Source organism: Protomyctophum parallelum, assembly GCF_964188405.1.
Source record: "Protomyctophum parallelum genome assembly, chromosome: 13".
Taxonomy (NCBI): domain Eukaryota; kingdom Metazoa; phylum Chordata; class Actinopteri; order Myctophiformes; family Myctophidae; genus Protomyctophum; species Protomyctophum parallelum.
Genome location: NC_139708.1, coordinates 47,275,162 through 47,287,162, shown reverse-complemented (window position 1 = coordinate 47,287,162; position 12,001 = coordinate 47,275,162). Strand labels below are relative to the sequence as shown.

The 12,001-nt window shown below is 41.8% G+C and overlaps 4 protein-coding genes across 4 annotated transcripts in view; 1 reads left to right on the top strand and 3 right to left on the bottom strand.

Annotated features, from left to right (window-relative positions):
• LOC310869848 (histone H1-like) overlaps positions 1-12,001 on the bottom strand; it is a gene marked incomplete at both ends in the record, with an annotated part of 720,118 nt that overhangs the window by 39,925 nt on the left and 668,192 nt on the right. The gene's annotated exons all lie outside the window — the stretch shown is intronic.
• LOC310869374 (histone H1-like) lies at positions 309-920 on the top strand (the record flags this gene model as incomplete). Its single annotated transcript, XM_083780082.1, has 1 exon — positions 309-920. The coding sequence occupies one exon, from the start codon at positions 309-311 to the stop codon at positions 918-920; it is 612 nt and encodes a 203-aa protein (XP_083636208.1).
• LOC310869376 (histone H4) lies at positions 2,623-3,042 on the bottom strand (the record flags this gene model as incomplete). Its single annotated transcript, XM_083780084.1, has 1 exon — positions 2,623-3,042. The coding sequence occupies one exon, from the start codon at positions 3,040-3,042 to the stop codon at positions 2,731-2,733; it is 312 nt and encodes a 103-aa protein (XP_083636210.1). The 3' UTR covers positions 2,623-2,730.
• On the bottom strand, positions 4,350-4,760 carry LOC310869222 (histone H3.2; the record flags this gene model as incomplete). Its single annotated transcript, XM_083779846.1, has 1 exon — positions 4,350-4,760. One exon carries the CDS (start codon positions 4,758-4,760, stop codon positions 4,350-4,352), a length of 411 nt encoding a protein of 136 aa, XP_083635972.1.

The following is a 12,001-nucleotide window of genomic DNA, read 5'->3' as shown; positions in this document are numbered from 1 at the left end:
TTTTAAACGTCCCTAAACAAAACACAGGACTCCTCAACCCTCCACATGGTTTGATTACTAAGCTAAACTCGTCTGCTATCTGATCGAGTTTTTTGTATGACTTTAATCTGTTTATTTGTATGTATTTTATTTAGTTTTAGTTGTAGAGAAAACACAACTTTCTCAGTATTCTGCAGCACAGAGTACTGACCTAGTGGGTTGAGTCTACATCGTTCTCACACATCATTTAAGTTCCACCCCCTCCTCCTCTTACAACATTCTCTACTCAGAGTTTAGTTCGGTGCATCTGAAACTAGAACCTCTACAGAATGGCAGAAGTCGCCCCAGCTCCCGCTGCCGCCCCGGCTAAAGCCGCCAAGAAGAAGGCAGCACCCCGACCCAAGAAGACCGGTCCCAGCGTCGCCGAGTTGGTCGTCAAGGCCGTGTCGGCCTCCAAGGAACGGAAAGGTGTCTCCCTGGCTGCGGTCAAGAAAGCTCTGGTTGCCGGCGGCTACGATGTCGAGAAGAACAAGGCCCGCGTCAAGGTCGCCGTCAAGAGCCTGGTCGCTAAAGGCACTCTGGTTCAGACCAAAGGTGCCGGCGCGTCTGGCTCTTTCAAGATGAACAAGGAAGCACCGAAGGCAAAGAAACCCGTGAAGAAAGCAGTCAAAGCCAAGAAGCCAGCAGCCAAAAAACCCGTCGCGGCAAAGAAATCCCCCAAGAAGGCAGTAGCCAAGAAGCCCGCAGCCGCTAAGAAATCTCCCAAGAAGGCAAAGAAACCTGTCGCTGCAAAGAAACCAGCAGCCAAGAAGAGCCCGAAGAAGGCGACAAAGAGTCCCAAGAAGGTGAAGAAGCCCGCCGCCGTCAAGAAAGCACCAGCAAAGAAGGTAGCAAAGCCCAAGGCGGCGAAACCCAAGAAGGCAGCCGCCAAGAAGAAGTAAACTACAACACAGCCCGTTACCCCACAAAGGCTCTTTTAAGAGCCCCCCCACAACTTCATTTAAAGAATGTTCCTTTATTTAATATAGTTATGTCAATGAATGATGTGTAGGAAACAAAGTTAGCCAAAACAATGCGATTACTTACGGGGAAACTAACTAATGCTCAACACCATCCAGCCGAAATAAATTATTCTGCAGTAGGCTACTCTATTTAGCATACAAATGAAGTGAAGAATATAGACCGAAGAATACCGGTACATTTACAGTTTTACGATAACTAAAAGCCTAGGGACTATAGGGAGCATCAGCGTTATGTTACTGGGCGTGTTTATTAAATCACTTCATACCGAAATCAGCCGTTGCTTATTATACAAGTATCTCCGGTTAGTCTACTCTATTTCATAAGGGACTCAGAGGTATCCATATTATATAGCCTACAATTGAGCGCATGAATCCCAACAGCCATAATACAACTTTATGGAGCGCGTAAAAACATGCTAAGGGGGATTAGTGCAGCATAAAACACAACATGAACAATTTGTGACCTAGTCCATGAACAACAGAAGGCGTTATTACATTGGCATATGTAAATGTTTAATGTGATATACATATAATGTAAATTATATCAATGCAATGACTGAGCAACTAGAGTAGTCACTATACTAGATTGTACGAGTCTGTGAGAGCGTCGACTACTTTCCATCCTCGCCAAGAGGGTGACCATCATGCCCAAAGACATCCAGCTGGCCCGTCGTATCCGCGGAGAACTGCTCATTGCTGCTCAAACCTTTCTGACACAACTGATAGAACGCCCAAAACGGCTCTTTTAAGAGCCACTGGCACAGTGGCACTCATCTATTTATTTTAAAGAGCATTTTCTACATGTCAGTGTGGCATATGAGCAATGGAATAATAATATAATAGTAATATATCAGACACTGATCTCTTCTCCCACTAACTATGCAAATCTACATTATTGCATAATTATCCGCGACGATACACTACACTGGTTAAGATTTCCCCCTATTTTTAAATCAAACATGAATTTTGCGTAGTGGCTAACGGCTGCCACTGTTCACGTGGTATACAGAGGGTGGCGCTCAATGGAGTTAGTGTTGACTTGTCTGGCATAATGTCCACCGCCTGCCTGATTTATTGTCCCGCTCAAATGCCTCGTATAATATTGTCCCGCTACAATATACAATTTGTAGCGGGACAATAGGTATTTGCAAACTTGAAGCAACTCAATTCATCGCAAACTGAACCAATTGATGCTGGCAAATCGGTGTGAATTTAATCTGCATTCAATTCTATAGTCAAATATATAGGCCTATATCTTTATCTCATAATTTACATTCGTGTTATATTACATATTCGCGTAGCTTGCTCAAGTAAAAGGTGCAAAAAATTGCACACCCTAGACTTTTGGCAGGATACAATGTTATAAAACGTGGCATGGGCACATAAGGCCAACGGCTCCAACCCTGCCCTGCACCGGCTCTGGGGACTGAGGGCATATTGGGAAACCGGTGCGGTCTTTCCAAACGTGCACCATGCATTGATGCATGTTAAGACATGTCTTGGCAGTTATAGGAGATAACGAACATATTGTGACATATATACAATATACAAGTATGACCTTTCAATGTGTATATAATAGTTTTACATGCATATACAATTATACATACGGTCAGTCCTTGAATCATGGCATATGCAAACATTGCCTAATTTAATGGAATAAACTCTGTAAAGTGCATGTGGTCGGCTCTTAAAAGAGCCTTTGGGTTGTTGGTAGATCAAGTGAGCGTTATTAACCTCCGAATCCGTACAAAGTGCGTCCCTGTCTCTTCAGAGCATAGACGACATCCATGGCGGTCACGGTCTTTCTCTTGGCGTGCTCGGTGTAGGTGACGGCGTCACGGATCACGTTCTCCAGGAACACCTTGAGGACACCGCGGGTCTCCTCGTAGATCAGACCGGAGATACGCTTCACACCGCCACGGCGAGCCAGACGGCGGATAGCGGGCTTGGTGATTCCCTGGATGTTATCACGAAGCACCTTGCGATGGCGCTTAGCGCCTCCCTTTCCAAGACCTTTTCCTCCTTTTCCTCGACCTGACATTTTGAGTTGAGCTGTAGTTGGCTTCAGAAAACTGAGTAATTTGAGAGTTCAGAGACTTGCTCTTTTATGTGTGTTCGGAGGACGTAAGGGAGGACAGGCAGAGCGAGGCTACTAGCTGCGTGGGCGTTGCTAACTCCGCCCCCCACAACACACACACACACACACACACACACACACACACACACACACACACACACACACACACACACACGCACGCACGCACGCACACACGCACACACACACACACACACACACACGCACACGCTCTAATATAATATAATACAATCAAATATTATATAGCCTATGTATGCACAGTAGGCTATGCAGCCAGCCTATACACCTCCAGCCCTCCTGGTTCATTTTGGTCAGGTTAGTTTACTTTACAGTAAATATTATATTGCTAGTCAAAATAATCATTTTGCATTCATCTCAGAAATGTACTTGCAAATAAACTTAATATATCATGGCATAACACAAACTAAATATAAGTAATATATCAACAGTCAACAAAAACACAATTTTCATATAGTTTATATACTTCAGTTGTTCAGTTTGTACTAGTCAACGCCATTGTATACATGTCACATTTTACACCGTCCCAGCTAGTAATTCAAAGTCAGTTAGTCTCACGGTTGTATCTTTAGAATTAAGAATGTTCATGATAAAATAGCACAAATAAAAGAGCAGTTCAGAAACCCGTCCACCAGTGACATCATCGATAAGCAGTCCAAGCTAATAGAAACGGCAGGCTTTCTATTCCTGAAAAGTTACAATGCAAAAATGGAAGCTATCATGCTCATGATATAAATCTAAATATATAATAAAAAAAATCTTGTGTAATATAAATCTGCCTAACAATGATGTCACTGGGTTTCTAAACAGCCCACAGCTATGAGACACAGACCGACTAGAAACTGATTGAGGTATTTTATTATGAACACTAATGAGAAGATGAAAAGTGGCGCTTAAATGTGGTTGTGCTATTGTACTGTGATAGCTCAATGGTATGTATAATATTCAACAAAACATAAAATGTTGGTTTGTTTCACAACTTTACTAAAAAATCATAATAAAGTAAGAATATAAATGAAGAATACTATATATTATTATAACAAATTAGTCTGCTAAGAAAAAATAATATTATTGATGAACAAATTCAGGTATTAGAGTAGTTTTTGGATTAATGGTCATGTTAGTTTCATGACTTGACTGCAAGGTATGTCTATTAAAGGAATTTTTTTCTTCAAATAACACATTTGGTGGCTCTTAAAAGAGCAGTTTTGGGGGTTTTACAGTGACATATTTGTTTAAGCACGTTCTCCACGGATACGACGGGCCAGCTGGATGTCTTTGGGCATGATGGTCACCCTCTTGGCGTGGATGGCGCACAGGTTGGTGTCTTCAAACAGACCGACCAGATAAGCCTCGGCAGACTCCTGGAGAGCCATGACGGCGGAGCTCTGGAAGCGCAGGTCGGTCTTGAAGTCCTGTGCGATCTCCCTCACCAGGCGCTGGAAGGGCAGCTTGCGGATCAGCAGCTCGGTAGATTTCTGGTAACGACGGATCTCCCTCAGAGCCACTGTACCGGGACGGTAACGGTGAGGCTTCTTCACTCCACCGGTTGCCGGCGCACTCTTACGAGCTGCCTTGGTGGCGAGCTGCTTTCTGGGCGCTTTGCCGCCAGTGGACTTACGAGCTGTCTGCTTAGTTCTTGCCATTGTATCTTGTTCTCTTCTAAAGAAGTTGAGGATAGAATGCTCAATGCAGCGCAAACGGTAACAAGAAGACTCGCCACTTTACCCTTTTTGGCGAGTTGTCTTGACAACTCGCCAAAAAGTGAAGGACCTCGCCAGAATGTGAAGGAGACTCGCCCCGGAAAGTGAAGAAGACTTCCGGTATTCGAGTTTGACTGTCACACCCTTTGATCATGAAGTGAACGATGAACGAGGCAGTTTGTTTGTAGATACTGGAGGCTTTATTGTATGCCTATATGGCCCAAAGCCTACGTCAAACTGACGAAACACACAAAAGAATATATCATGATTAACATGAGTATCAAATCAAACACATAACGAAATAAACCATAACGTAACAAACAAATGTTCAAAACAAACGCTATTTACCTCACTGGCTGCCCATAGCTCTAAGGGCATGCGGAAGGGAACCATACAACATGAACATCATAACAACCAGGACTTTCATTTGCGACACGCTCCACACGCTAACAAGCGACTGTCTGACACGGGAAAAACGCCATGATTGTTCTGTGAGGCTGTGAGTGACGTAACGGAAATGGGCGTCATATAAGTGAACTTGAACTCTTGAAGCCTGGTCATTATAACAATAGTGTACATAGTAAATAGATAATATAGAAACGTAGTAAATAGATAATATAATGCATAGTAAATAGATAATATAGAAAATATGGCAGCCAAACCCTTCCCTGTGTATCTGTTCGTGTCCGTGCAAACCATATTTTGAAGTTGTGATAACCTTTGTGTTCAAGTGAAAAGTCTGCCACCTGCTGGCGTGTTTTGATTTTGCAACTCACTCACTCATTAATTGTATTGGATTCAGCTTAGTGTGATTCAGTGTGCTCATTCATTTAAATGTTTGGTGCAGCAGCTGTGCAGAGATCATTTTCTGCCTTTCCCTTGACTGACTAGTCACTAGAACTTAGAAGCCCTCAGAAGTCAGTAAGTTTATTCTATGATGTGATTTTGTGTCAAGACGTTTATAAATGCCATATCATTTATTGTATTTTGTATTTCTGTTACAGTTTTATCAATTTGTGCAAATAGCCTAGTTTTTTGTCTTATACTTTTGAATGGTTAAGCTGTTGCTAAGTTGTTGTTAAAACCTTAACCTCCAAGGTAAGCATTTCACAAAGAATGGTGTAGCTATTAACGCTAGCTTGTTGTGAGTCTCGAGGCAAAAAGGTGCAAAGTTTGAGAGCGCTTGTCACGCTAAATATAGCACCACCAATTAGCTTATTGGAGACGCACCGCTAAATGGGAAGTGAAATATATATATATATATATATATATATATATATATATAAAGCTAAGAGGAGAGGAGAAGATCTACATGACCAGATGACTAATGTCTTAGTGTAGTTTCTCCTGGTTTTACACTAAACCAAAACGTAAAGCTAAATGGAGAGCTGGAGGCACAAATAATGAACCTGTTTGTCTTGCATAAGGTCGATTTGAGCTGCTTAACTTGCTCCTCAGTGAAATAATGACTGATTTGAATTCAATTGAGATTTGAATTCAATTCAATTGAGATTTGAATCCAATTCAATTGAGATTTGAATTCAATTCAATTGAATTGTCATTGAAAATCTATCTTAAGTTAATGCAAGTGATGATGATTCTTTGTTTTTGCAGTGGACTGCATTTCCTGGTGTCAAGTGTGTGTGTTAGCATTTTATGTAGACAGTCTACTCATAGTTTCATTGTACAGATATAATTTACTTTCTCTTAGCTTCCTTATGATTCTTGATGACAATATGATGTATTACCATGTGGTGTTCTTGCTTACTGTAAATATCCCTGCATTAAGAGTGTCTTCTAAATACTGTGTGTGTGTGTGTGTGTCTAATCAGATTCTAAAAATGTCTGTTTGAAAATGACAGTTTTCTGAAAAAGCTATGTTTCTATGTCAGTCGTTCTTCGATTTTTCAAAAATAGCAGACCTACAAGCTCGTAGCACACCACTCGGTGGCGTGCTATGAGCTTGTAGATCTGCTATTTCTAAATGGCTAAAGCATAACGTAATGCTAACACCAAAAGGGGTTTACAAACTTTTGGTGTTAGCATTATGTCATGCTTTAGCTATTGAAAAATAGCAGATCTACAAGCTCGTAGCGCGCCATGAGCTTGTAGGTCTGCTATTTTAGAAAAATCATGAGCATGTGGTGCAAAGCTTTGAATATATACTCTTTCAGAGCGAACGTTTTTAACTCTGTTGAAAGTTGGGGAACACGCTAGAACCTATATGCAGGCACAATGTTCAAAATGTAATTCTAATTTAATTAGCATGTAATGGGACATCTTGGGCTAAAAACGGCCATCGCAAGTGTCTATGGCCGTTTATAGCTTAAATCTTTTTAGTACGTCTGTTAAACCCTGTAACACCCGGATACATTTCTACTTGCAAATATGACCAATTGCAATGAACATCAATGATGTTTAGGTGAAAATATGTTTTATTATTGCAACGTTGGGTGTTACAGGTTAAACACGGAATGTGCTCAGCTGTTTGGTTGAGCATTTAATGTGATTTGTGTTCACAAGAGTGATTTTTATTTTACATTGTCAGAAGTTGCTGCTCTTGAGCATAATTAGAAACCATATCAAGTCGAGTCTTGGCAAAACTACAGGTGATGAAGTTCCTAGCATTTCCATGGAGTATGGAAAAAGATTATACCCTTTCTCTATTCTTTCCTACGTCCATCTCAGCTTGCCTTTGCCAAACTCGGGGAGAACAGAAGGCTCCATGGGGGGAGAGTGACACAGTCTGCCCACATTGCGGTTCCACTCCCAACAACTGTTCTGACTAGCAGTTCTGACAGTGACTACGACTGTCTTGATTCACCAAGGTAATGCCAAATCCAGTTGAAATGACATGGACATATTATGTTTAGTTGTTAAGGCTGTGTTCAGACTTTCCCCCCTTTATGTATGATGCATACTTCGCCTTCACTCATCCCCCAATAACCTTTTGTCATGGATTAAAAGTTCTTAGTCTTATTTCAGTCATTTGGATTCCATAGAAGCCAGCATGTCTTCTATGAAAGCATCTTGCACAGGGAAAATAGCTGATCTACAAGTCGTCAATGTGTCTGCGACACATTGAATTTGTAGTGGAGATAAGAATAAATGGAAACTGGAACACTAACATTTAAAGGAGAATTCCGGATTAACCAGTTTCTTTAATCTGATGTTATATTGAGTGGTACAGGTGAAAAATGACAACATCCAAAGCGCTCTGCAGCTCTGACTGTGCGCTGGGCCTTGCGCTAAATTACTTATTTTGATCACTGGGGGGGGGGGGGGGGATAATATCCGATTAAGGTAAGATTAAGAAAATGGTTAAAGATGAATTCTCCTTTAAGCTAATAGATGGGTACTTTCTCCTAATACGATGAAAATGACATTCCACAGCCTGGCCCCGGCCCACTCTCATCCCAACCTCATCTGATGATCATGGTGCCTCACGGCCCGTGGCAACAGAGCTATTTACCACACCTGCCAGACCCTACAGCGCCCTGAATGCGGTGAATGGAGAGTGACGCAGTCTGCCCACATTGCGTGCCCCCGAATCCTAACCACTAGGACAATCAAGGATTGGCCGTACTGCAGCAAATGTCTCTGATGTTGACGAGTGCCCGCGGCCATACCTAACAGCCGTGCGCACCCCCAGACCCCAGTACAGTGTGTGTACGCTACTCCACACAGCTGGTTGAGGGTGTTAATTTATTTATCTGCCTATTTACCTAAGTATTAATACCTTAGAGTACAAGTACCATTGCTCTTTGTGTCATGGCCTGAGTGTACAATAATAAAATTAATTATTACTTGTGACCAATCTATCTTTGTGAATTACATTAATATGAAACAAACCAACAATTCTTTAGTTTATAGACCACCACCTTATAGAGCGAAACCTAGAACCGTGATATCATACTTTAAGACAGAGTTCTCGTTACTGCAATGCACGCACATACAGACACACTCGCTTGCTCTCAAGCGAGTCCTCTCTCTCGAAAATCCAGTGTCCCCTGCTAACATCAGTTAGCATGCAGGCTTGGTCTAAAAATACCCTGATGCATATGTTCAGACTGTGCAGAATGCAGCTTAATGTAAACGACAGTAAATCATCATGCGGTATCTTATTTTCGACCAAGTAATGCCTTCCTATAACCAGGGACTGAGAGGTTTCACTACTGTGTCATGTAAATACTTATTTACACTCCAGTACTCACCAACAGGGTAAATTCAGAGGAAACGGCAGAGGAAAATAGCAAACGCTTTAAATGGTAAAATGCATGGGAGTCAGACAAAACTGTTTAAGTAGAAGTAACAGTTGTTTTTAATATCCATTTGAGTTCATTACAGAAAAATAGTACAGTGTCGTTCCTATAGTCACATTTCAAAACACCCCTTATGCATAGGTTTGTGCTAAACATTACAGTTCCTACATACTACCATATATGGGCCTTTAATAGTGGTTATCATATGCTGTAGTTACATACTCTGATTACTCTCTCTCTGCTGTATGGAGAGGGCCTCTGCCTTCCTGTCAGTTCTAACTGCCTTGCTCGGCTGTCTATGCACTTACTTCCTGTCTCATACAACGCAGGCAGCGACTATGACAGTTTTCATATTAACCAGACTATGACATTTTCACATTAACCAACATAAATCCATCCGGTCTGCGCAGGAGGGTCGGCCGCAGCGTGAGAAGATCCTCGTCCTTGGTTCGGCCACTCAGCTTGCTGGGGCGGTGGGGGGTGCCCTCAATGGCACCATCGCAGCTGGATGAGTTGGAGGGGAAGATTTATTGATCCCTTCATCGTAGGCCCATCTCGGTCCACTTTGGGGACGATATATGGCTCCGTCCATAGTCCCACGGGTCATCTCGTGATTTGGATAGCGTGGGGGCCCCTGCGATCCTCTTCTCCCTCGATATTGGCCTCGGTACCGATGGCTCTGCTCCATTCCTGCTTCCTATGGGAGGGAGGAGGCGGGGGCGGCTTGTGGGTTCGCTTGGCTGTGACACACGGGGCTATCTCTGAAGTCGGGGCAGGGCCGCCCTGGCTCTCAACAGATGACAAACACCCCTGATGACATGGTAACTATAGGCTACCCCAAAAACAAAATGTATTATGTAATTTATCCGTTTGAGAAAATGTTTGTAATGGGTTTCCAAATCTGGTGATTTTAACACGTTACCTGGAAAGAAAGCATGCTCACAAACTCTGTGCTGGAGTTAAACGGTATTTTCACTCCTAGTTTCAATGGGATGATGCCTCTCGGATTTCTGAAGTGCTTGGGGAGTAATAAGTTAGTCTATGCATTAGGCTTTATCTATGAATATAATGTAATTCGTTTTGTATAATCTTTTGAGAATAACACCCTTTTTTTTTAACAATGTTAAAATACTTGCTGTCCATCTGACGCTCTGGAGTTGCAGTACACAGACTTTCCTCACCGGCCCTCAATTGATGTTTCTGACTTGACTACTTTATTAATGGTTTGTGTTATTGGCCTCCCTCTAGTCTACAGTCTACACAGGTGATCCAACAGCTTAACCATTCAAAAGTTCAAGAAGACAAAAAACTAGGCGATTTGCACAAATTGGTAAAACTGTAACAGAAATACAATAAATTATATGGCATTTACATAAACGTCTTGACACAAAATCACACCATAGAATAAACTTACAGACTGACTTCTGAGGGCTTCTATAGTCAGTGTTGTTGGTTGTTAAATTTCAATTATACCACAATGTGTCCTGTGTACTGTTGTGAGAAAATGTGTGTTGCAAATTGCAACTGCCCTTCCCTTCCCCCCTCTCACATGTACAAATACAATACATGCCAATTTTCTTTAAAATGAAAAATAACGGACTTCAAGCTGATCTCATCTGACTTTAGGCTGGACAAACATTGGAATCCGCAAGAAAAACAATATTCAAATTGATAAACTTAAAAAAATATAAATTAAATATATTTTTGTGTCTATTCTTGGCCCTGTCCCCCTTCTACACGTCAGAATCCCTTAGCCGGAAATAGCTGATCTACAATCTCACAACACATTGCATTGTGAGCTTGTAGATCTGCTTTTTTGCTGACTGTTTGCCTGTATTGTACATAACCTGTAAGATGTGCCAAACGTTATGTCTTTTACAGAAATAGACACACACTGAACAGTTGTTAATGACATTTATAATTCACTGCGTTCTTGCCCATGTTTTATATGGTTGTTCCTCTCACCTTAATGCAATGCATAGTGTGTTTAATACCTTTTAAGAGTAAAGAAACACACCTCCGAGGTGTTGACGTAATTACCAGGGTTGACGTATTTACCTATGCGACAAGTTTGTTCTCTCTCTTTTTCTGAATAAACGGAGTGCCACCATCGTTGGCTTTTCCAATCCGAGAATAAATCTCCTCTCTGCCTACACCGGCACTCCTACAATAGAATGGATTTACTAGTGCAGAGGTTCCCAAACTTGTTCATGTCAAGCACCCCCAATTAGCCTGTGGACCCCCATGTGAAAAGCTATGCCAGGGACCCCAGAATAATTGTAGGGCTCTAGCAGTGATTCTCAACCTGTTTAATTTCAAGGACCCCTCAGTTTGACATGCATTAGTCTACAGACTCCCATTTAATGGCATTTCTATCTCTGGAACACCAGAGATAGAAAAACATTGTAAAATCAATATTAATTTAACTCATTACATTTATAAACTCTCAGAGGTACAGACCCATAAGGGTCCATTTGGTTCCAAATAATTTAGCTGGACCCCCTGGAACTCCCTCAAGGACCTCTGGGGGTCCCCGGACCCCACTTTGGGAACCACTGTACTAGACAGTAGACAACCAAACACCAATTTAGGTTCTATTAACTATTATCGCAACGTTTTTCCCATCAGTTGCTGTGTACAAGCTGGCCACAAGGTGGCGGTGGATGACTTCTGATACCTAATGGCTCGCCCAAAACAACATGTCAGGGTACTTTTCTGCCCTCCTTGTTGAAAAAGTCATTGTGCCTCTGTAGGCTACAATCTGAACACATTTCATAAAGTATTCAATGATTTCAATCAATAAAAACAAGTGTTGCCCATTGATTGGTGATTGATTGGTGCTTAAAGTTGCCTCATTTTTACCTCAATTAATGTCTGTAGATATAATTAAGATCTGCTAAAAAAGTAAATCTGCATTTTATG